This window comes from Typopeltis vanoorti, chromosome 14 (assembly GCF_054136105.1).
Source record: "Typopeltis vanoorti isolate ZY-2024b chromosome 14, IOZ_Tvanoo_1.0, whole genome shotgun sequence".
Classification (NCBI taxonomy): domain Eukaryota; kingdom Metazoa; phylum Arthropoda; class Arachnida; order Uropygi; family Thelyphonidae; genus Typopeltis; species Typopeltis vanoorti.
Window position 1 is genome coordinate 57,148,157 of NC_143562.1, and position 27,370 is coordinate 57,175,526.

General features: G+C 36.3%; 1 protein-coding gene across 5 annotated transcripts in view; it reads right to left on the bottom strand.

The window, feature by feature from the left end:
- LOC150099504 (long-chain-fatty-acid--CoA ligase 1-like) overlaps positions 1 to 27,370 on the bottom strand; it is a 360,710-nt gene that overhangs the window by 264,452 nt on the left and 68,888 nt on the right. The window contains exon 1 of one of the 5 annotated variants that reach the window (XM_090403662.1): positions 20,108 to 21,680. The exons of 1 other annotated variant lie outside the window; for it this stretch is intronic. Coding sequence is in view for 2 of the 4 variants with exons in the window: in XM_090403661.1 (XP_090259787.1) it covers positions 19,888 to 19,917 (30 nt within the window). In the remaining 2 variants the exon portion in view is untranslated. Of the gene's footprint in view, positions 1 to 19,887; positions 20,040 to 20,107; positions 21,681 to 27,370 lie in introns of those variants that run through there. 3 more of the 5 variants (XM_090403664.1, XM_090403661.1, XM_090403663.1) reach the window with 3 other exon arrangements.

Here is a 27,370-nt window from a genome sequence, read left to right on the forward strand (position 1 = left end):
CGAACAATAATGGATTCTATCAATTTATTTCGATCAGCTGCAAACCTGGCCATTACCACCAGCCACCTTTGGACAAGTAATGGAAAAGTTTGGAGAAACTCGTGGTTGCTCTTGACATTTAGATGTAGCACAGAAGTTTTCAGCAAACTATCATCTAATGGTGTTCCCTTTACAATTAGGTCGCTAGCTTCCTCCTTGGATATTCAACATTCGTGTTAATATTTTTGCAATGCTAGATTAGCAAAAGGTAGTAAATGATCTGTGACTGTCCACAAATCTAATCCATATCTCCGTTAATGACTCTGTTCTATTTGACAAACCATGTAGTGCAGTTATGCCAGGCCCAAATGAACTGTATTAAATTCTGATCCCACTTATCATTCTTCAATTGGGTAAGGATAATCTTGTAAAACTTCAAATGCTACCAAAAGCAGTTATTTCTCGCAAGAAAATGGCTATTTTATTTTTCCTTATCTTTGTAAATACCCCCCCAGTTCTTCAAACAAGATGAGATTTCAATTTTTTGGCTGACTTGAACTTCTAACCCTTTTCTTGCAAAAACATCTTCGCAACTTCTTCAGCATCCAAAACACTACGTGTTTCTGTTCACGAACCTATTTCTTAATTGTAGACTGCTAACACGGTAAACAAAAATTCTCCCAACTCTGGAATACTGTTCTTATATAGAAGGCACCAAATACTTCCCAAAATGCCTGATACTCTCCAGAAGAGAGCAATTCGGTTAACTGACCCCTCTTACCGATTCACTCTAAGCACTGGGTTTGAATTCTCATCTAAGACACGAAGAACCATTAATTATTATTATTTTTTTTAATCTAGTCTCATAATACGGAAACTTTCCAGGAGTTTTTTCGTCCTGCAAAATGGGCAAACCAGCAGAATAACGTGCATGATACGCTGACCCCGGTTGCTTAATTCCAATCAACCACTGTTTTTGCCTTATGCCTCTTTTATAAGCATTTCCATGGACAATGTTCCGCTAAACTGGGTGCCCTCATTCTTCCAATAGGAAGAGTAGCTGCTAAACATCCAATCTGACCTGCTTCAAGCCTAATGAACCAATTTCTCTTTTTCCTCTTTCATTCCATTGATCTCCTATCTCTTGGATACAACTTTCTCCCATGCTTTTTTTAAACCTAAAAATTATGACATCAGACCAAAACATATCGGATTCCTACTTTCTCTTTGCCATCGATTTTATTGGTGTTGTTAATAAAATAAATGTTTTCCCATTCCGGTGTTGTTCTGTCTTATAAACTCTGAGTTTATATAATTACTACATTGCGATTTGTTGGAAGATTGGTAGCCATCAACTCTGAGCATTATATCTGCCACCAATGCGAAATTACTTTTTTTTCTATTGAAATACATTTGAAACAATTATTTGTCATCGCATCAAAATAAAGAAATACATAAGGCAGTCAGAATCGAACATTAGAATCTTCTTTCAGGTCAGATTTTTTGATGATTGGGTCGCATATTTGAGACACCTGCCATAAAGTGTAGCGCATTAGAAGAAGAAGAATAAACTACGTCAGCAAATACCTATAAAACTGCTGTAGAAAATTACTGCCCTAAACTTAACTATCCTTGCTTCAAACAGGATCATTGTGCCATGAATACGGGATTCTCTTATATGCTCATGATATACAGTAACAGTGGGCACCATATCAACAGTGTTTCATCGATCCTAGACAAAACAGCACCTATTCTCAGGAGTGATATATATCATGCAACGTACATATTAATATAACAGGCGATCTGCACGTGTTAGGATTTAAAAAGACGAAGTTTATTTATCCACAGATAAATAAACGCTGTTGCAAATTAAAGATGCAAAGAGCGTTCATTTTTATTGAATGTCAAGTTTTGCAAATCTTTATCACTGAACTTTGAGGTGAAAATAAAGTGATGCTTGTTTCTCCATACTCTATAAACTTAAATAGTCACACACAAGAGTATCACACTTAACAAACCAGCATATATTTCCACCCGATGCCAAAAAAGAGATAACCACGGCTCTCCCTACCAAACTGACCTGTAATAATAATCAGTGGGCACCAAACAGAAAAATGTTTCGGCCTGAAGCAAAAGCGCGAGGCTCATTAATTCGAATATTAACTTTCAGAATTTTCCTATTATTCCGATTTTTCAAGAATCAAAATTACATGCTATACTAATTGTATTTCATATGAAACCGAATTGCATAAAGTTATCACTGGCATTATTTGGCTTAGTACCATACAAGAAACGTCTTCATGGAATCGTTAGCCATGTTTCACTGATAGCAGGAGATTGTGAATGCAGAAAGTGGATCTCTATTGAAATATCAACTTTTAATGAAGAATCTTGCAAATAACAAGCTAGTATACGACTTCTGTAGTTATTTAAATGTTTAACACAATTTAAAGATTCAGGTCTATCATGACAGCAGGTCATCCATTAAAATCCCCTTAATGTACCATGTGGTCTCCTTTTTGTCTCGAATGGTTCATACTGAAGTACTTGTTTAAACTTTCAGTTTACATTCTTTTAACAGTGCTCCATGCAATTGTGGGTTGTTGTTTTTTTAATTCTGTCTATATCACTAGTTTTTAATTTTTTTTTTTTTCATTTATGGTGAAAGAGGATATATTTTTTTTTCTCATAAATCCACCTACATGACATTGCAAAATTTTAATCTTCTTTATCAGATTAGGTTTGAGCACAATTTATGTACACTTTCCTTTTTGTAATATCCATATTTGTCCCTTTCCTCTTTACACACCCTCAGGCATCCTAAATAAGTAAATAAGCTCACAGCGATATCATGGAATGAAGAATTGGATGGGAAGGAAATCAATGCTGCTTGGTCTCTACTCAGGAAGTATCTAGCAGAGGCAATGACTGAGTGTATTCCGAAGGCCAGGTGGTTAAATAAGGTAGGTGTAAAATGGATGACTGAAGAAATGAGGCGTGCAATCTGGAAGAAAAAGGCATTGTGGAGGCGGCACAAGATGAGTGTCACTCACTTGGGTAGCAAAAGTGGGGGTATGAGCAGAAGTTAGCAAATGAAATCTTAGAAAATCAAAGGGAGTTTTTTTCGATGTGGCTAGTAGAAGGAAGAATGATTATGGGAGGATGGTCAGTGATAATGGGAGAATGATAAACACTGAGAAGGATATAGCAGAGGTGTTTAATGAGCAGTTGATTAAAGTATTACATCCATGTGATTGTAACAAAATGCAGAACCTGAAAGCAGTGAGATGGGGGGGGAGGAACCAATGATAGTAAATGAGGAGGTATATATGAGGAATTGCATAACCTTGACCAAGGTTATGCAATTCCTCCAATTATGCATAACCAAGGCCATGGGACTTGATGGTATATCAGTGCGTGTTCTAAGGAATGTTCCAGAGAGTTAACAAGAGCTTCAACTTACATTTTTAATTTGAGTCTTAGATTAAAAGGTTCCAAAGGAGTAGAAAGATGGTAAAAATGGTTTAGTTCCATGAGAGAGAGAGTTGAAACTAGTGAGGACAAGGATTCAGAACTGGGTGGATAGCAGTAGAATTCTCTTTAATGGATAGGTTCTCTTAAATGGGTTTTGCTAAAGGAAGATCGTGTTTTAGCAACCTGCTGACTTATTATAACAAGGTGATTAATACATTGCGCATGGAGGATGTATATACAGTAGTATATTTAGATTTTGCAAAGGCTTTCGATAGATTACCACATGACAAACTGGTAGTTAAGTTGGAACATATAGGGTTGGATAGAAGATTGTAGTGCATTGGATTGGAGATTGGCTGTATGATGATATCAATGGGTGTGTATGGGGGAGTGATAACCCAGAAGAAGAACGTCACTAGTGGCGTGTCACGGGGAGTCTGTTTTGGGGCTACTGTTGTTTAATTTGAATGTAAATGACACTGGAAAAGGTCTAATCAACTTTGCAGATGATGCAAAGTTGGGGAGAGTTATGAGAAGTAGAGCAGATGTTGTAGCTTTGCAAGAGGACCTAAATAGACTGACTGAATGTGGGGGATGTCAATTTAATGTTGTCAAGTGCAAGGTTTTAAAATTTGGGAAGCAAAGATGGGATGCAGAGTATAGGATCGGTGGGAATACTTTGGAAGTGTGGAGGAGATAAATGATTTGGGGAGTGTGGTGGTAGGGACTTGAAATTTCGTGGACATTTTGCTAAAATTGCGAGGACAACACAGCGAATTATGGGAATGATGCGGAGAACACTGACGTGTAGAAGTAATGTTTTGATTCCATTCTAATGGCTTTGATCAGGCCGCATGGGGATTACTGTGCAGAGATTTGATCGCCTGGTTTTCAAAAGGATAACGAGGTATTTGAGAAGGTTCGGAGACGATTGATTAAGTTGGTTCCTGGAATGTGGAATATGAGGACAGATTGTGAGAATACAATTACAGAGCCTAGTGAACAGAAGGAAGATGGGAGACATGATCGAGACATACGTTGATAAGGGATAGTTACCAGATTATCGTGGATGAAATTTTTCATAGATACAGAGACAGAAAGAGAATGAGGCCATTCCTGGAAGCTGTAGATTTTTTTTTTTTTCATGGAGAGTGGTGGGTGATTGGAATGAACTGCCTGAAAGTGTGGTGATTGCAGGGACAGTGAATGAATTTAAGTCGAGGTATGAGGATCTGTGCATGTGAGAGTGGGACCTCCCACGATGAGTAGTCTCTTGACTCCATGGAGGTCTGTTGAAAATAAAATTGTACGTTTACTTCCCATAAGAAAAGGGCGCCGCGCAATTTGGGAAACAGTTATAGACAAACTCAAAGTTTCAAATAAAGTTTCAAAATTTTTTCAAATAAAGTTTCAAAGTTTCAAATTAATTAAGTTTGGTGATCTTAGGGCAATCGCATAGCTCTATGCTTAATAGATCAATGAAGATCTTATGCAACTAAGACTTTGCTTCAACAAAACATTTTGGAGATGTTCCTTGTGTCCTCGTGCAACAGCGGAATTTCACAATTCCTTAAGTACATAAAAATAAGTAAATCAAGAATATATGTGGATTCGGGTTCTCCAAAAAGTCATGGCGATTCAGTCCCAAACGAGGGATCTTTACTTCATCACTGAAGAACAGGTTATTAGAAGAAAAGATCATCATCTACGCTATCGAGAATTGTTAAATCTTATTGTTTTTCAGCATGTCTTCTCTAATTTTTTTTCGCTTCAGGTGCTATTGAAGGCAAGCTTTTGTTCGAAATTTTTGATAGAGTACATAATAATGCTATTAAGCTTACATATACAACCACTGTTCACTAATTAATTCTGACATCTGTGAATACTTCGCTCGAGGATGCTTCCGCTACTTCAGGGACAGAAAACAACCGAATACGAATACTAAGTTTTTATTTCAAGTTACAGGAACTCCATTCCTGTATGTACATTTACTAAACAAGACAATTATTCATCCTTATATTCCCACCAATGGCAGATTCTATTTAATTATCCGTAATCATTAATTAAGTGACTGCGCAAATACATTTTCAAATTCACCGCTTTTACTAGATCAACCCAAATTGTGTAAAACATGTTAGCACTTACATTATTAATGTTATTATTATTATCTTCTGTACTTATAATACATTCTCGGTCAGACTCACGAGTGAAGTGAATTTGAGAAAACTTTAATGAGTAGCAAAATTTAAATATGGCGAGTCTGAACGTCGAAATCCGAACTAATAGAACAATGATCGACGGAATTCTAGGAGGAATAACAAAGATGGTGAGAAAAAAAAATAAGTTGAACAGGCGTAACTTACAAAGAATGACGCAATTCCTGGTTAATAACTAAGAAGCAATATCTAATTCTTGGTTATGTTAATTAAAAAATACATATCTAATTAGCACACGGTTGAACGTATCGGTATTGTTGATACGCTTTTGTGTATAAATATGTAAAACTAACAAAATTATGAATAAAATGAAGGAAAGGGAGAATATAAGCTATAAGTGAATAAATGGAAGCCAGCTTATAGATGAATGTAGTGAACCTATGATGTAGTGAATTTTATTAAAGTGTATCGGTTTGGCCACAATAGCGGTTACTCGGTAAGGGCTACCTGCCGTCTTTTTTTTTTTTTTACCCTTCCCCTGCCAGAAATGAGTAAGTAGAATGGACTGCGAAGTTCATTATCTCCCGACTGTTCTAGTTTTCCTTTCACAAACATAAAACCGAACACATCGCTAGTGGTTATACGTGCTATCCAAGTATAAATATAAAAATTTCGGCAATTCTTGGAATTCATGCCACTGCCACCCTAGATGAACTTAAGTACTTCAGGAGGAAGACCAATAAGAAGTTGGCACAAGTTGGGATATGGGCTTATCAATCACTTGGAGTTTGACATTACTGCTTTGTATGACGACTGTTCTTTATAATAAATGGCTATGGACTGTTCTCAGAATAGCAGTGCTGAACTTTCATGCCGATACAGAGTACAAATATCATCCACAGCTCGCAAAATGGGATCACAATTGCTTTCGGTTCCTTCAATATTTAAAAAATAATAAACATTAGAATCAGGTGAAACAAGTCTTGAAAAAAAAAAAAAAAAAAAAAAAGATGGGAGGAGCAGGTATCTATTCCCAAAAGCCAGAGTTTAAAAGTGATATCCCACATGCAAATATGTGCACGATTTTACCAACATGCTCTAGCTATCATATTGAATAATAAGTTATGTAAATATCACATAGCTCAACATATACTGTTACTACTGACAGACATTTTAAGCACGATCCAGATACAGCATATCATGTAGCAACGTGACTATTGGATGTGGCACAGATTGCGTTACAAAAAACTTGTCATTCAAGTCTAAGAATTTTTCTTAATGGATAACTTCACATTGTTTCCCCTGGTCAAAGAAGAAGTCAGAGTAAAGTCGAATGGATTATACAACTGACAAAAGAAACGAACCGGATCTTCGTAAAACATGACGCGTACTCTCCGTAAGCGGTACATCGAGACGTCTGTTACACACGCGTCATTAAAGTGATGTCAGCTGGACAGAATAGACAACAGCTGACAAAAATTGTACACTGATTATGTATAAGAAATATTGTATGTGGATGACACAAATCATGTCTCAAAAGTAAGCATTACGTTATCATGAGTATAAAGGCCGATAATGAACAATATAAGAGAGGAAATCTATGATGGCTCAATGTCATAGCATGATAAAATGCATAAATTCGGATTTAATCAGAAACAATATTAATAACACTACTACAAATATTTGAAAACAGAACACTCATGACAGAATGAAATAAAGAAGCAATGCGTTATTCCTAACTGAAAATGTCTATTTTGACGCAGTCGTCACGGCCAGAGAATTATTTTGTCAAACTCAGTTGTGAATCCCTGGGAGAGGGGTGGGGGGAGAATGTGGCATCAAAATATGTATTGGTGGAACAATTTTGGCAGGCGCTTCTATGACCCAGACAATCGCCTGGCAAAAACTTATAACTTGTATGAAAGTTTCCCTCGAATTTGAGCATGCATCGTGTTTCATATGCACGATATATACACGTGACCAACATCAATGCAGAAACTCAATACCAGCAGTTTGACACTTCAAACTCACGAAGTTAGCGGGTTAATAAATGCATTTGTTTCACAGTATTTCTCCTTATTTCTCAATAAGGAGAAATACTGCGAGATGACATGTGAACTTCAGAAATCTGATGTTTGACATAGATAACGATCTCCAATTAAAATAATAGCCACGAAGTGTTTTCCGTAGTTCAGAATCATTACCTTGAAACTTTTTTTTTTTTTAATCTGTACCGGACTTTAAATAATCCGGAATCCCTGCCCTAGTGAACAAACATGGAGCTTTATTCAAGCCACTTCAGGCCTCCAATAAATAGAGTGGTTAGATTCACACTTGACGACGAAAATCTACCACCTAGTGACTCACTTCAATATCCTTGTGCACACAGATTTGAAGCCACATCTCGTTGAATGAAAAACTTACACGACTCGACCGATCATATAGCGAACGCAGATCCATTCCATCGGGAATATTTACAACACCTTGGAAGGGAGAAAGCAATGTTTTCTAATATATACAAATTTAACAATGAAGTGCATTTAATTGTGCAGCATGGTACACTTTCCTTCGCTCATATCCTGATCAAACACTGCATCCGATGTATAAAATTTTAGTTAATCTGGTAAACTACCAGATCAAATAACTCCATTCAGATGAGGCAGAATACTGAATTGTTTTGTGTAATGAGTTAATTATAACTGCAGGTGTTAGGTGATAATTCATTCATTATTCAGACCGTTTCGTGATTATCTCTAGGTTGAAAAATATTCTTGAACCTTTTTTGTTCAATTTGTAATTAGAGCAACTTCCACACAATGCTTTCCTCATGAGAAAGATATTTTGGCGTTTCTAAAGTAAGGCGCCTTGGCTGCAAAGGAGTACTTTATGCTATCTCTCCCATTCTCCACGTTCACAATGTAAAGTTTTGTTCATTCTGTTTACAGTCGGTCCTCGATTTATGACTGAACAGGTGTCCTTCCTCGATGAGTCTTTGAACTCCCTGGAGGTGTTGTGTAATAATAATAACAATAAAGTATAACCAAATTACTGTATACAGTATTGTTCCGTAATAAATAATGAAACTTGAGCGCACAGTGCTTCTGTTCACTTACACCAGGGGTCGGCAACCTTTTCGGATTGAAGAGCCATTTTCAAAAATTATATCTTTTAAAAAAAAAATTAGGGAGCCGCACGCAGTGATGAGCAACCAATGGTCCGCGGGTTGCATGCGGCCCTCTCAGGTTTTTGTGTGGTCCACGGTGTTCATTTTGTACGGCAGAATTAGTATATTTTAATTAAAAATCTATTTTATGAATGTTGATTTTTACATGTGGATTTATTTGTGCAGGTCAAACAATTAAAATATAGCTAAATAATGGAAAATAAATTAATACTTTCTTATCAAAGAAAATATTCTTTATGCTGATCGACCCGAGTATTTGATTTACTATTTAATTGCTCATCACTGCTTTAAATTTAGAAACTACATTGAAAAATATCATAATTAAATTATTTATTTATTATTATTATTTTTACAGTAACACGTTATCATACTTGTAAAACACAGGGGTGGCATGTCACACGAAATTATATGATATTTTTAAATATTAAATAATAAAACAAAGATTTGCTCCTCCTTACAAAAACTTATGTATAAAATCCAATAACATACCTATTTCTTTAATTTTTTTTTTTTTTTTAATTTAAAATATCTTCTTAATGCGACTTTTGCTGTTGAACTTCTTGGGATAGTTTCTCAATATGCGGCGAATACGCCGTAATTTTCATTTTCAAACATGACGAAAGACTCACGTTGTTTAGTAAGTTTCTCAACTTACTTTTAATAAAATTCATATTAGAAAATATTTGCTCACAGAAATATGTCGATCCGAAAATCGATAGAAGTCCAAATGCGTATGTTTGAAATCACCGAATGTAAGTGTCCGGTAAACAATTCCACGTGTCAAATACAATCTGATTTTGCATTTTAAGATCTTCTATTTCAGACTATTTTTTTGTATTGCATGAGTAGATTTTTTGTCTTTCCAACTCCTCCAGGTCAGCTTTAAGATTTCTAAATTTTGAATTCCACAAATCCTGGGTTTTCAGGTCCTCTAACTGAAGTTGAAATGCAGCCTCATCAATTCCAGCAGAAGGTGAAAAATTTAATTCGGCAGGATTAATTTCAAGTGGTCGCAATAAAAATGACATAGTTGCCTTGCTCTTTCTAAACTCCTCAAATCTCCCATCAAATTCAGATCGCATATTTACCACAATTTCTTTGAAAAAGGTTAAATTTATGGAATTATTATCAGCTTGTTATTGTTGATATTTCTTCAACGTAGGAAAATGTAATTATTATTATTATAAAAACCTCCATGGAGTCAAAGACTCATCGTGGGAGGTCCACTGTTATACACACAGTTTATCATACTGTGCCTTAAATATATTCACTGTCTCTGCACACACCACACTCTCGGACAAAGCATTCCAATCACTCACCACTCTCCATGCAAAAAAACCTGCTCCTCACTCCCTTGCTCACACCCTCCTTATACAGCTTCCAGGAATGACCTCTTGTTCTCCTGCTATCCTCACCCATTCTGTGCAAAACCTCCCCGACGTTAATCTGGTAATAACCACTCAACAGCTTATATGTCTCAATCATATCCCCCCCCTCCTCCTTCTATTCACCAATTTCTGCAAATTGCATTTTGTCAATCTGTCTTCATACTCTACATTCCAGAGACCAGAAACCACCTTAGTCAATCGCCTCTAAACTTTTTCCAACGCAATTTCATCTTTTTGAAAACCAGGTGACCAGATCTGTGCACAGTAATCCATATGTGGCCTGATCAAAGCCTTATACAAAGGAACCATAACATCCTTACTTCTACAAGTCAATGTCCTCCGTATCATTCCCATTATCCGCTGTGTTGTCTTCACTATTTTAGTAACATGTCCCCGAAATTTTAGGTCCTTGTCTACAATCACTCCCAGATCTCTCATTTCCTCTACCTCTTCCAAGATATTCGCACCGATTGTGTACTTTACATCCCATCTCTACTTCCCAAATTTCAAAACCTTACACTTTGAGACATTGAATTGACATCCCCACTTATTTACCCATTCAGACAGTGTATTCAAGTCCTCTTGCAAAGCTACAGCATCCACACTACTCCTGATAGCTCTGCCCAACTTTGCATCATCTGCAAACAACTGCACATCACCATTCAGACCTTTCCAGATATCATTTACATACAAATTAAACAGCAATGGACCCAAAACAGACCCTTGAGGTACACCACTAGTAACTTTCCTCTTCTGGGATATCGCTCCTCCATAGACAACTCGCTGATACCTATCAGACAACCAATCTCCAATCCAGTGAACCAATCTACTGTTCAGCCCCATCCGTTCCAATTTAATTACCAGCTTGTCATGTGGCAATTTATCAAACGCCTTTGCAAAATCTAAATATACCACTGTATATGCAATACCCTTATCCAACGCATTTGTCACTTTATTATAAAAAGTAAGCAGGTTGCTAAAGCACGATTTTCCTTTAGTAAATTCATGCTGGCCACCAAAGAGTATTTTTCTGTTGTCAACCCAATTCTGAACTTTATTCCTAACTAACTTCTCTAATACCTTGACCACAACTCCATACACACAGACTGGTCTATAATTCAAAGCCCTACTCTTATCACCTCCCTTATGAATTGGAACAATTTTACCCTCTTTCCACTCTTTTGGAACTTGACCCAGTGAGAGACTCATGTTGAAACGATATACAAAAGCTGTTGTTAACTCTCTGGCACATTCCCTCAAGACACGTGGTGAAATAGCATCAAGTCCCACAGCCTTATTTACATCAAGTCTATTCAATTCCTCATATACCTCCTGTTCACTTACTAACAGTTCCTCCTCCTCCTCTCCCACTGCTTTCAAGTTCTGCATGATGTCACATTCGCAAGAATGAAATACCTTTAGAAATTGCTCACTAAATATCTCAACTATATCCTCCGCAGCGGTTATCTTTCCTCTGTTTTCACCAATCAATCCCATTCTACCATAATCATTCTTTCTTCTACTGGCGACATATCGAAAAAACTCCTTAGGACTTTTTTTGGCCGCTTTAGCTAACTGCTGCTCATACTGCATTGTTGCTACCCTTATCAAGCTAGTCACCTTCCTCGCCTGCTCCTTGTACTTCTCATGCAACTGGTTGTTATATATATTCATTTTGTGTTTCTTCCATAATACCTTCTTCTTCCATATTGCATACCTTATCTCTTGATTCATCCATTTTACACCCACTCTGTTTACCCTCTTGACCCTTGGAATACACTCTGATATTGCCTCCACCAAATCCCTTTCTAACAGACGTCCTCGAATGACTGGTCACTCTCACCAACTGGTGGAAGATTTGACACCTCATTTATAATAACATCATCTAATGAGATGATCAAATCCAATACTCTTGATCCTCGTGTACCCTCCGTTACGTGCTGCCTAAGGTAATTATCTTTCAAAAACACCAAAAATTCATTTTCTTTACCCCCAGATGCTGTCTCTTGCTTCCAGTCTATATTACCATAATTAATAAAAGTAATAATGTGCCTTTCTCTAAGTCTGTCGCAAACAAATATAATTTTTGTTCAAACGAAATCACTTCTAAAAGCAAAACTGCTGTATTTCCCTTTCCCTGTAGTTTCTTATTTAGTGCATTTAAATTGGAAGTCATATCCACCATAAAGTAGAATTTTTGTAAAATGTAAATAGAATGTAAAGAAGGATTATCGCGTATGATTTCAAAGAATTCAAATATGAAAGTATTAAATTTTTCAGCATCGCATGTACTATTTTCAATTGCAAAATAGTCCTTGATTAAATGTAAAACGTCCTTGATTTATTGCAAATGCTAAATTTAGGGTTTTTAGTTTCTAATTTAATAAATAACATTAATTTTGCACTATTCAAAAATAGATTGTTTAATAGCGAAAAGAGCCGCAATTATTCATTCAAAGAGCCGCAGGTTGCCGACCCCTGACTTACACCAAAATCGGGGGAAAGCTCATGGATCGAGAGTAAGCCAGTTGTCAAAGCTGCTGCTTTATTAATGAGAAGATTCGGAGGAAACATTCAAATTCTTTAATTTCAGGAATACTGAAATAAAACGTTCCCAGTATGGTTGATGCATAACTTGTGGAAGTTCTAGGCTCATCTTCAGGAAGTGAGGTGACGACAGTAGGCTTCTTTAAAAACGTGTGCATTTACTTCCCGCTAAGTCTGCATAGGGTGCTTCTTTTCTTTTCAGCATAAATTTCTCTGTCGCAAGCAACTGCAGTTCGCATCATTCTGTTTACTTTGCTAAATCTCTCATTTTAGGGTTTATTTCCTCAAACAACTAAATTACCTTATTAACGGAAGCAAATACCACAGTCTTTTTTTGGGGGGGGGGGGAAGATATCGACTTCGTGTTCTGCTTTTTCTCTTCTGAAATTTCCGTGCTTATAGCGCTATATAAGGTCTTCATTTGCAAGTTCTACTACAGCTTCCAACAACTCCACTACATCTTATCTCTAACTCGTTTGCTAGCTGCAGTACTATCTTGTCACCAGTCACCTGTGAGGCTTTGTCGAATACCATATTTTTTTTTCAGCAGCTTCTTCTAAACACCATTCATACTCCCTACTCTCACCTCACTCCGTACTGCATTCTTTGTACAATTCCTTCCAGAATTTATTCACTCTCAGTAGCAGCAATAGTCTAAGAAAAAAACATTTCTTAAATAATATGCCTTTTAAGTAAGCAATAAAATCCCGGTCTATGGATTGCAGGAATGAGGTGGTATTCTGTGAACATAGTACCAAACCTCTGATTTTTAAATAGTCGAGGACTGACTAAATATAATATAATAATCTATATTTAATAATTAATTTTAAAAAATTATATAAAAGCATGAAGTTAAAGATAACCTGTACACCTTAATTTACATTATCTTCTCTCTCTCAGGCCTCATTCACCCAATTAGTGCAAAGCTATCTAGCTTGTAAGCTTCAATCGACTTTATTTCTATTGACTAAGTTCAGTAAAATACAGCTAACTTACCAAATCTTAGTAAAAACTATCATGATAAAACTGCTCGAAAATAAATCTGTTATCGACCAAAATATCCATTTTTTTTTTTTTTTAATTCAGTAACTTTCTAAAACCATAATCATACCCAAATTGAATGAAAAACGCTCTACTCTACTTGCGTCCATCGAATACTTACTTTCTTTAAATTATTTACAGTTACATGTTTCTACATTATATTTTAATCCCTAGTTATCCTTCTACTTTTCCAATCGCTGAGATCGTTACTCTTACACTAGCACCTCCATGCAGTCCAAGACTGCAATGTGGGAGATACACTCGACAACTAACAGCTTATTTACATATTTACACTTAAAATCTAAAACTGACGCAACTTTCAGGGAGAATCAATCACTCACACAATGCCGGTCATGTACTCCTTAAACTCATTGGAACGATGTTGCACTCACTGCTCTCTGGCAACATTCGGGTACACAACAACTGGGCGACGGAATAAAAGATCAAATATGCAATTCTATTCTGTTGATCTATTACCAGATAGATTTAAATGATATTTTTTGAGAAATGAGTTAAAAGAACGGTATAAACATAAAATTTGGAAAATCTCGCTTATAATTAAGTTGCCACTGGGGAGGGTCAATTAGTCTTCTCGGTGCCGGTCCCAAGCCCGGATAAATGTGGAGGGTTGGCGTCAGGAAGGGCATCCAGCCATTAAAAAAAAAAAAACCATGCCAAAACCAAGGATGAAATGTTGAATAACAGAGAAAGGACCACGGCTAGGGCGTACCCCGTAAGTGACGCGCAGTTCTGTTGCCCGAGGACTGTGAGAAGTGGGCTAGGGCTACTGAACCAAGGACGGGTTCGGCTAAAGAAGCGAGTCCAACAGAAAGAGTGTGCGTAAAGTAAGAATCGGGTCGTTGAATGTGGGTACGATGAATGAGAAGAGTAGGGAGATAGTAGACATGATGAGAAGAAGGAAGCTGAAGATCTTGTGCGTGCAGGAGATAAGGTGGAAGGGAAATAAAGCAAAGGAGCTGGCGGAGGGATATAAACTGTTTTATAGCGGTGTGAATGAGAAGGGAAGAAACGGAGTTGGAATTATCATCGATAAGGAGCTGAAGGGTGGAGTCTGCGAGGTGTGCCGGAAGAATGATCGGATTATGAGCGTTAAGCTTGAGATGGGAGGAGATGAGGAGGAGAAAGAGACATTCTAGAGAGAACTTGACCAAGTAGTAATGGGAATCCCTGATGGTGAGAGAGTGATCGTCGGAGTAGATCTGAATGGGCATGTAGGAAGGCGACGAAGCGGTGAAGAAAAGGTACATGGGGGTTGGAGTAGTGGTGAAAGAAATGAAGAAGGTAAAAGAATCATAGAATATGCTGTGGCCTTCGATCATGTGGTTCAAGAAGAGAGTTGGGCTTCTGATAACCTATAAGATGCGGGGATAGAATGAGTCAGATTGACTATATTATGTGCCGTAGGAAACATCTGAAGGTGGTGAAAAACTGTAAAGTGATTAATGGAGAAAGTGTAGCGGCACAGCACAGGTTGGTTGTGGTAGACTGATATAAAAGGGGGAAAGAAGAATAGACGGAGGTGGCGGATACAGAGGAGAATAAAGTGGTGGAAATTGGAAGAGGAAGGCCCAAGGAATAAGTTTAAAGAAAAGGTATTGAAAGAAATGAAGTTACCAGAGGATGTGGAAAAATGGTGGGACGTTAATAGTCGGAATATTAGAAAAATTGGAGAGGTGCTTGGTATAACATCAGGAAAGGGACCGCCTGAGGATAAGGAAGAATGGTGGTGGAATGAGGAGGTGCAGTTGGAGATCAAGGAAAAGAAAGAGGCAAAGAAAAAATGGGACATGACTGGAACTAGAGCCGACAAGGAGGCATATAGATTAGCGAAGAAAAATGCAAAGAGAGCTGTGGCAAGGGCGAAAGCAGTTGATGAGGTTTATGAAGAACTGGAGAGAAACGGTGGTGAAGCTCAGTTTTTGAGAATAGTGCAAGCCAGAGATAAGGCCTCGAAAGACATAACATCAATCAAGCAGATAAAGGATGCCTCAGGAGTAGTATTACAAGAGGAGAACAAAACCAGAGGAAGATGGAAAGAATATTTCCGTAAACTACTAAATGAGGAGAATCCGAGCGAGAGATGTGAGGATGGAGAGGCAAACGAGAGACCGGTGCAAGACATAAGTAGAGAGGGAGTGGATTGGGTACTGAGAAAAATGAAGAATGGAAAGGCTGTGGGGGCAGACCAGATACCTGGGGAAGTGTGGAAAAGTTTGGGCAGTGAGGGCGTGGATATGTTATGGAGGAAAAGTATTCTCGTCCATCTACAAAGGAAGAGGAGATGTTACTTACGGCAACTATAGAGAGATCAAGCTGATGTCACACACATTGAAGATATGGGAAAGAGTAATTGAAGGGAAGATGCGGCAGGAAACAAAAATTGGTGAGGAGCAGTTTGGATTTATGCCAAGAAGAGGGACAACGGATGCGATATTTGCGCTAAGGCGATTGATGGAGAAATATAGAGATGCAAGTGGAGCTGCACATGGTGTTTATAGACCTGGAAAAGGCATACGACAAAGTGGCCAGGCAGGAGATATGGAGGTGTATGAGGAAGAAGGGGTGTCGGAGAAGTACGTGAGGTTGGTGAAGGAGATGTATGAGGGAACAGAAACTCAGGTCAGGTCTAGTGTCGGCATGACAGAAGGGTTCCCCATTGTCGTAGGGCTACACCAAGGGTCAGTTCTGAGCCCCTACCTCTTTGACCTGGTCATGGATGTACTAGTGAAGGATGTCAAGAAGGAGGCACCATGGAGCATGCTGTTTGCCGACGACATTGTTCTATGCGAATCATCTCGAGAGAAGCTTGAAAATACCCTGGAAGAGTGGAGAAAGGTATTGGAGGAGAGAGGCACGAAAATTAACCGGGAGAAGACTGAATATGTCAACGGGAAGTGACGAGGATATGATCATACGACTTCAGGGTGAAAGGCTAATTTCAGGGAAGAAATTCAAGTATCTTGGGTCGGTCGTCGAGAGGAATGGTGACCTGGATGAGGAAATACAGCACCGAATAACATGCGGCTGGATGAACTGGAGGAAGATGAGCGGGGTCCTGTGCGACAAGAAAGCGAGTTGTAAGAGGAAAGGAAAGCTGTATAAGATGGTGGTGAGGCCGGCGATGCTTCATGGCGCGGAGACGTGGCCTATAACAAAGGCACAGGAGAGGAAGATTACATCCGCATCTCCGCTACATCTCCGAGGTAGCGGAGATGCGGATGTTGAGATGGATGAGAAAGAAGGACAGGATAAGGAATGACTACATCAGAGGGACGGTTAAGGTGGGACCAATTGGCAAGAAGATACAAGAAAGTAGGCTGAGGTGGTTCGGACGTGTAGAGAGGAAGGGTGAGAAGTATGTTGGTAAACGAGTGGAGTATATGGAGTTGGAGGGAAGGAGGAAAAGAAGCAGGCCCAAGCTCAGGTGGAGGGATAAGGTGACAGAGGATCTTAGGGAGAAAGGATGGAGTCCGAAGGACGCCCTGGACCGGAGAACTTGGAAGAGGAAGGTTAAAGATCGGTGCGCAGACCCCGTTTAACATGGGATAAGGCATAGTGAAAGAAGAAGATAGAAGTCATATTGAAATTTCCAATACAAAAAATGAGTCAACTAGTTAAGAAATATTTATATTATATATTTTCGTTTATATCATATTTGAAAAAGCATTTGCCAAAGTTAAAAGAAACATATTTAGCATATGAAAAGAAATACCAAATAATATCCTAAAAGCTATCACAGGTATATATGAAAATAATCAAATACAAATAAGATTAAATCACGAGCTATCATATACGAGAGAGATAAACCAAGGGGTCCAACGGGGATGTCCCCTCTCAGCAACTCTTTTTAATATTTACTTAAATGAAATAATAATAAAATGGAATAAAAATTTACATTAAGGAATTAAACTTTCTCCTACAGTGAACTTAAACACTCTCCTTTTTGGCGACGACCAAATAATAATTACAAATTCTGAAGATAACTTACAGAAAGCTATTTTAGATCTAAATGAGATAGCCAAAGATTATGATATGATAATATCAACAGAAAAATCAAAAACTATGGCCTTTAAAGGACAAGATCCAGCAAGAACTAAAATAGTAATAGATAACAAGATCTTAGAACAGGTGAATTCATTTAACTACCTAGGATGTATGATCACATATGAAAAAGATATAAACGTAAAAATTGCAAAATATTTAAAAATAACAAGTGTAATTAACTCTATATTTAAACCAAACCTAGTTCAAAAACAAACCAGACTAAAAGTATACAATACATTAGCCCTACCAGTCTTAATGTATGGAAGCGAAATCTGGACAATAAAACAAAAAGACAAAAGATTAATAACAGCAGAAATGAAGTTTATGAGAAAAACTGCAAAGTATACCCTATTTGATCACAAAAAAAAAACGAAGAAATTATGAAAGAATTAAACCAAGAACCAGTAATAGAAAAAATTAAGAAATATTAACATAAATGGATGGAACACGTTCAAAGAATGAAAACAGAAAGACTACCAAAACAAGCCTTAAAGTACAAGCCGTTACGAAAAAGAAAACCAGAACGTCCTCTTAAACGATGACTTCTAAGGCCGGAACAGGCCATGCTAGGGCCTAAATCCTTGATACGCATGATGATGTTTATATCCCTTCCTGCCATGTACTGAAAAATTTTCTCCTGTATCTATCTAACCAAAACCTCTTCAATTTATGTCTCCATCAAATGTCCCCCCCCCCCTCCGCCTGATGTTACAACCCACAGTTACTTAATCTGTTCTAAAAGTCAAGTCCTAAAATCAACTTATTCTGGATACAAATCCTAATTAATTTCTCCATGACTTTGCCAATAACATGTATAAAACTAAGTGGCGTTTATATGCACATGTAAAAAATAAACAAATAAATAAACACAGGACATCTGTAGTAAACAAGACCATATGCTCAAGCCTATTATGCTGCGTAGTGATCCAAGCCTGCTGATTTATATCAGTGTATAGATCATTTTAGTCTTGGCTGATCGAGTGAATAAAAGCAGTGGACGGTTTAGAGAAAATTTTCCTAGAAATATGTTTATAATAATTTTGAAAAAATCTGAATTACTCCTAGACTGCATAATTGAAAACTATTTAAATTTACCTTCGAAATGCTATTAAATTAAAACTATGAATTCGACTAAAAAAAAAAAAAGTTCAGATAAGTAAATAAGACAACTAATGAATACGAGTAAGAAAATGACAGACAATAATAAATGTAATTCAGAAGACCTCGTATAGTAAAAAGAATCATCTCAACGACTGAATCCGAAGCCTAATTGCCTTTATATGTTATAGCCAATTTCGTTTGACCTAATTTTGCTACTAAAATGGTGTAGCTGAAAGAACATTTGAAATGCTTCAATAATTTTTAGTCAAGAAGTAAACTAAATTAAATTATTTTCGTCCACGGCGGAATTATCATGTAGAATCATTCTGCTGATTAAAACGATCAAAAATTAAAGTGGGCGGACATCTTTTAGCGTATTTCATCCGGGCCGTTGTTTCGAGTAGTTTCACCAAATTTTATACACGAAAAATTGAATAGTTCGACAAATTCCGGTAAGGATTCCAGATATTAAATTTAATATCCATCCAATCAGTACACATGGAATAATTTGCAAAACGCAAAATTCACAGTCAAATAATTTCTCCAAGCACTGCTTTAAAATTCAGCTTTTCACAAATTCAACACTACAGTTCGAAACGCTTCCACATTTTGAAATCTGTTCATTCGCGTTTGAAACTACGAAAATGCACTTTAAGTTCCACTGCTAATAATAATACGATGCATTTTATGTTCATTTAATCAACTTTCAGATTAAAGCTTTTAAAATTCCCACGGTAATTTGTAACTGTTTTCAAAATGGTGTATAGATGAAACAAAAATCATTATATCTACTACACTTTATAACCAACTGAATAAATTCTTTAGTGTTGGGTGCAAATAAAATTACACATGATTAAAGCAAACACTTTTCAAACCAGAATATTTAAATAGCCTGCATGAAGTTGTTTCAGACAGAATACATTAAAAAATAAATTAATTAAACGTGACTTACATTATGTAAATACACATGAAAAATTTTCATAGAGAGTGATTAGAAAAAATAAAAAATCAAGGAGTTTACAGAACTAAAGAACAAATCATTTATACTATTGATTATTATTTACGAAAAAGATCTACACTACAAATAAAAAAGGTAATAGTACAATGCAACCTGTTTTAAAAAAGGAACAACAAAATAGAAGGAAAAAAAATTCAAAATGGTTCCAGAATACCTTGAAAAACATGCTGAGTTCGATTTGTTGGAGTATTATATTCCACTGGCTTCCAGATGGTCACAAAAACATGAAAGTAGCATCCAAATGATTGTGGTCAAATGCTGTTTTGTGTACAAAGTGCGGTAGATAGGTCTTAAAAGCACAGGTCAAGTGCACCGAGCAAAGTTAGCACGATGAACCAATATAAAAGGCAAAGGGCACGAAGAAAGGAAAAAAAAAACAAAAAACAATAAGGCCTTACAAACAGCTGACTCCCGAAAACAGCACGAAGTGAATAATTATATACTCAACTGAAGGATTTGCTTATCTTTCTATATTACCCTCCGAAATATCGCCTGATAAACTAAGTAAACAGCGAGTGGGGATAACAGAACACTGGAATCAGAGTTTTGTTTAAAATATTTTATACGGAGCTTTTAACATACCACGAATGTTTGTTTAAGCGATGAATTCGCGGTTGATTTCTATAAAATGGTGCGAGTATAAATCGTGCGCTACGGCAAAATAGAAGGTGATATTTTCAAAATATGGTAAAAATTATTGCCCAGTTTTTAAATCATAATATGAAATTACTAGTCGTATTGGGTTTCTTATTCGATAATTTAGAAATTCTACATGATTAAGATATTTCGTACTACGTGTACAATTTGAAAATTCCGATTTTTTTTTTTTTTCCAAGAAAATATTTCTGCATCTAAAATAAGTCAAAAATTCCACCCTTACCTAATTTCCTCCTCGCTTAAAAATTGATATTTATGATGCACGTTATAATAAAAACTTTACTTTTGTCTAGCTAAATCCGATAGCTGTAGGCTTCCACGTTGCATTTAATACACGCCCAAGAGAAACACCCTTCAAAAGTGGAAAATATTTCGCACCGTAAGAAAAGATGAGAAAACAATTTAAAAACTGCTTTTGATTACTGATAATCGAAAAGAGAGTAACTAAAACTAAGAAGATAAAATAAAGTTTATATGCTATAGAATTCAATCAATAAAACAGTTTGGAATCGCATCAGATTTATAGAAATGCTGAATTTCTGATAGAGAAATTCAAGGTCATAGGAATGCTTTTAAAAAGGCTGAAGTAATCATTTTATATCGAAACGAAACAGCTGATAACACACTCCAGAAGATGAGCAAACGAAGCAGTAGCAGCAAACTTACGAAAACTGCTTTCTGTGTCCATGATGATAAACAAGATAATTAGTCTACGCTGATAGCATATGCTAAAATAAAAATAAATAAATCTCGTACTGCATGTAAAATTATACATATCAGATTTCACCGTTTGGATTATGGGAATTCTTTTCAATAAATAGATTTAAAAAGTTAATAGAAAAAGGAATGCTGAGAAAAGCGATTAACTCTCGGTGAATTTAATTAGATGAATTCGAAAGATCTGTAAGACAGAATAATCGCTGCAAGTTGAAATGATATCGGTTTAGGAAAAAAATAATAATTAAATGTGTTCATTGCAGTCTAGAATTTAGCCGCTCAGAAAGTTAATTTAATGAAAACGCAACTACAATAGTACTGAACAATCTACCACGCACAAAATTCGGAAACTGTCCACAAACATGGGGGGGGGGATTTCCAACAAACCAACACCAGAATTTAGTACATCATACGGTACTAAATCTCGTGGGCAAGGGATCATTCTCAGATTATCCGTGGTGCTGGTAAGCTCACTGTAAAAAGCCCAAGTAAAGAGGAATCAAAAATTCTCTGTGCGATACATTACGCGTACACAATGTTGTGTTAACCGAAGTATTATTCATACGTTCAGAATGTTAGAACCCGGTGCTAAAACAGATGTTAGCGAGTTAACCTTTGCAACATGCAGCTGGAATATCAGAATTCTTTAATGAATGCAACATACACAAATCAGCAGTATATTTATAATACAACGTATTAAATTATTCTTCAGTTTAATACACGTACAGTTACTAGCGGTCACGGTCTTCGCTAGTAACTAAGACCGTGACTTTAAATTGATATTTGAACAACAAATATTTTGTTGCCTTCAATGAAAATATTTGTTAAATACAAACAATAACAAAGTTCTTCAGATACAAAAAAATATAAAAATAAATTTTAAAAAATGCAATCGGGATTAGGTTTAAAACATGTTTTAAGAAAATTGTACGCCTGATATATTCAACTCCCCCACACCTTTACAAAAATGTTTTTCTGATCCCCTAAATACGATTTGATATTAGGAGTATTCGTATCTCAAACACATCTAGGGATCAGCTACCGTTATGAGTAAAGCAATTTCATAAATGTCGAAACGTGGAATTTACTAGCATTAAGTCACCATCAGGATATATATATATATATATATATATATATATATATATATATATATATCCACATGCATACAAAAATGATGTATGTAAAATTGACGCAACACAATACTTTTCGAATTTATAGCCGCTTCTTATAGCACTGGTACATTAGTAGCTACTAGTGATCTGCTTTGGGACTATATTATGACAATCAAAAGGGAGGAAAAGCTAAGTAAGATATTAGAGTATTTTCATTTGGCAATGTGATGTCATTACCTCGCAAGTAAGTCTTCATGTACATACTATAGACATGAAGTCTTGTTTTTTATAGTGCACATACTAATGCAGCATAGACTTTAACACGTTCATTGCCAAGCTGAAAATTGGAATTTCGTGTGGTGGCCAAATTTTTTTTATTTTTTTATTTAGTTAGCGACGTCTACGCGATAACGCGTGATCGGCCGTTCGGTGAGAACTCGCAACACGCGATATCGCGTGATTGGCAATGAACGTGCTAAGCTTGTGCGCGGTGTAAAAAGAAATTTGTATAAAAATTCACTCTGCGCTCATCTTGATAGGGCTGGATTAAAGAAGTGCAACAGTTGAACAGTATCTAGATTCATTCTGTTTGAACAAATTTTTCTGAAATAAAATTTTTAAAAAAAAACATTTTTTTTTTGCGAGATTCTCCCCCTCCTTTCAGTCCTTCAGGCATGGTGGAGGAGGCGGAGGGAAATATCGCCAGTCCAGTGTAATAATGAAACTTCATATTTGAAATTCTCCAAGTTTATGATTTACACCATTCCAACGTATAGGTAAGATTTATCTATACAACAGAATAGTGTAGACGCATCTGATCTGATCAAAAATATCAAGGTAACTCCTTTGCAGTAGATATCGCTATATACATACAACCATGGTTCAAACAGGTATTTAAAAAAGAAAGAATGCAGTCTTGTAATCTTCATAGACTAACAGTCAAATGGACAGTACTGAAGAGCTTAGCGACTTCCCAAAAAAAAAAAAGAAAAAAAAAAAGTACTATCACAGGATACCTGCTACCTATGCAACAACTCAGTTCGGGAAAATTCTGCCTTGATGTAGTTGTCCCTATCAACTGTAAAAGTGATATTATGAAATGGAAATGCCTAGGAGTAACAATAGTACTGGTAGACCAGTAAAAATTACAATACTGAAGCGCATGGAGCGAAAAATCGTCTACCTTGCTTTCAGAGACATTTCGAAATGCCTCTGAAAGCAACACCAGCACCAAATGTCCGTCCGGAGTTGAAGAACATGGAGTTTCCATGAACTTTGGAGCAGCGAAAACGCGTTCTCCGGAGTGATGAATAAACGACAGACGAGTCTGGGATGGGAGGATGCTAGGAGAACACTATCTGCCGGAATGTGTTGTATCAACTGAATTTTGGTGAAGGAAGCATAGTCTGGAGGCTAATTGTCATGATTCGGGATTTTTATTTATTTATATAGAGATAGTGAAGTATCTTCTTAGACCTTTCCTATCCTAGTCAACATCACGTGACATATTTTCATGAACGAAACTGAACAAAAGCATTTTGTTTGCTATTTTTTCACTTGATTCTATTTTATATCTTATTAACAAGAAACAACTATGAACAACGTTCTTTCTTTCGTCAAAGAATTCGACGAAATTTGTAATTAGGTTGCTTAAGGTTCTCGGAGAATCCAGGTGGAAGAACTGTACGGACGGGAGGGGGATGAAATATCGCAAACATTTCTACATATAGGTCGTTGAACTGATTTCAAGTAGCTATTCTTTAACTAGTTTACTTCCTGTAAACAAAACTTAAATTAAATGATATCACCTAAAAATAAAAAATAAAAACATATGTAAAAAAAAAGCCACAAACCTGGAAAAGCAGGATGGTGACTAGTTTTAAAGCTATTACTTGGCTGACGAGAACGTGAATGTTCCTCTGATATTTATTACATAATAATATCACCAATAAAAACAAACATTTCAAAAATGCTATCGCACTTTTCCGGTTTCTACATCGCAGCCAATTTCCCGATTTTCGAGTACTTGGCTAACTTTTTTAATAAAATATTTTTTTTTCTCTTCTAGCAGATGTATATCTAATTACAATGTGTACTTCATTTCGTGAACGCAAAGTCTCCAATTTCGATATTATTCCACACCATACCTGAACCATTGTGAATAAATTATACTGTTTGGAACAGAGGCGTATTTAGCAGAAAGCAAGTGGGAAGTAAAATATGGGACTACCATGGATAGTTTTCAAGCTGCTCCTTACTAAAGGAGCCGATATATTAAATAAAGAATATCCCCGTGTCAGGGATAAATCTTTGATAAGTTAAATTTTTAGTATATATTCATTGGGAAATTTCTAGTCGTGGGACCTAGGTGTAACACTACTGGTCTGGAATAAATGCTGAAGTAATTTCACTATTTTCCTTCCATTCCCTTCCAGCATTTTCCATCCCCCTCCTCCCCTTACTGAAGTAATGCGTTCGCATTGGCTGTTAGACTACGAATAAAAAATCTTCCGGTTTAGACTTACATTAACAGATAATTTAGAAATGGCTTAATGACACTTTCTATAGTACATACTATAGAAAGACCAAAAGACGTAGGTAGATATTTGATAAAACGTTATAACTTTGTGCAAGAATCCCTTATCGTCATATCTAAAGAAAACGGGAATAGATGGTTTCAACGATGCGTTTCAAACTAACTCTTATGGGTGGAACCCGCCGGCAGAAAGTATTGTGAATAAAAAAAAAATATAAGACCTATAGACAAGAACTCCGCCCTTGATGGAGGACATCGAATGAAATCAATAATGCATGCCATTTCTTATTTCGGGAAGATGGAAGTCTAACGTCACAACTAGCGAAGTCAACCCCTCTTATTACTCACAGGACTATTAGTTACACACGCGATCGTTATCCATCAGTATGTATTCTCACGTATTAGCAGTATAAAAAAAGCCTACAGATAACTGGGATCGAAGCCAAAACCTAGTATAATCGGTAATCTAAAATGAGTTAAGAAAAACTACGAAATCATATTTTCTACAGCTAAAGTTATCAGTGATAACCAATTAGTCTTGAGATGAGAGGGGTGGGGGATCATAACCAAGTATATTCAAAAGAATTTAATATGATTTTTCAAACTACAATGGCAAATTGAATAAAAATCTAAATGTGGTGACGAACCTAATTAACGCTAAGACTTATAATTATAAGTGACAAATGCTCCCTAAGGAAAGAATTATTAGAAATTTGCGTTCATTATAGGATTTGTCACGACAGCCTAAGTATAAGTTAATAAACCAATTACATATAAAATTAACGACTGCCCGCAGTTAGCTTAAAGAGCTGAAGATCAACTGGCATGTGCAACGAAACACTAATGAGATTTCTGCTATGAAATCATATTCTTATTCCTTATATTAATCAGCAATATTACATCAACGAGTACGGAATAAAAGCTTGTAGTTCTATGAAGTGGAAAAGTAATTCCAGTATCACTGTCGCGTTAACGATCATTTTGGCTTTTGTATATTAAATTAGTCGGGTTTCGGCAATGTTCCTTTCTCGTCACAAGAACTGTAGAAAAGGAGAATGTCAGATTTAACATTCCAGCTATCTTCATATGCAAATCAGAAACGACATTTGCTATTTGATAAGTTAACGGCGGGGGGTTCTGATGACCTTATATGCACGCTACGTTGTAACTAATCAAACAGACAACGTTATCTGTCACTTCTATCTAAATGTTAACATAAAGATGACACCTTAGGATAAAGCGACCTGATGATCTATAACCATAATCCTTTTTACCGATTTCTTGTCAGGCAATAGAGGACGCAGGTGTATCTTGATGACAAGTTTCGATTTTCTGTCAAGGAAAGAAAAATGTCTTCGACACTTTGGGCCTACAAAAAAGTCTAGAAAAGATATGCAACTTTTGATTGACAGAACCGAACACACCATTGTCTGTTACCTTAATTCTTTTATTAGACAAATGCAGTGTAATAACTAAATTAATGTTTGAAATACTTTCAAAATAAAACAGCTATCGTGAAACTTGTCAGTTCAATCTGTTCCGTTAGGTGGTCAGAATACAATAGAACTATATTAAAATAAGCTATAAACACGTTTACTATGTTGACAAACCAATGTAAATAGACTGGAAGCATATATATCTTGAAAGTGGTATAATCTTAGTTCATAAAAAAAAATCTCATCTTCTATTCAATACTCAGCAGTTGTGTAGTACGTGCTTATTCCTGTTTATCCTACTCACATAATCTTTATGCTATCCCACCCTCCTCATCGTTTTATATTTACTTAGCTGTCTTCTATATAGTCCTTTATTTTTGCTTTTCGAACGGAAGATTTTATTCTCTCAGAATCAAATAATTTGGCGAAGGGAGAGAAAGAACACAAGTAATACTTTCGCTAATCGGTCTTCACTTTTTTTTCCCGTAGATCCCACCAATGAAAGGTTTTATGTAAACCTGTAGTGCATTCATACCGTGGGTGAGAGCTACTTTCGCTGTTATGATATTAAGGCTTAAGAGTGACAAAGTTGATGAATTTCGAAAATGTCATGGTTGGAGGACTCGACAAGCTATTTGGATCTGTTCAAATAACATTCATTGCAATAAAATATCTAGTGAATAATAGCAATCAACGATTATGTCTGTCATTAAATATATATATATGAATTTTCGAATATGTTACTCCTCTACAATGTTTTTCAGATGATTTTTTACAACACGATGCTGCAGACTTTCCTTAACATGATATACTAAGCATTAAAAAAAAAAAATTTTTTTTTTTCTGCTAGATAACGTATACTCTTTTCTTCAGAAATGTTCTAGTTCTCCATTTTTCATAAAATCGCAACGTTCGTATTTAAATACAGGCTTATTTTTTCAGATGTCACTGTAAATATA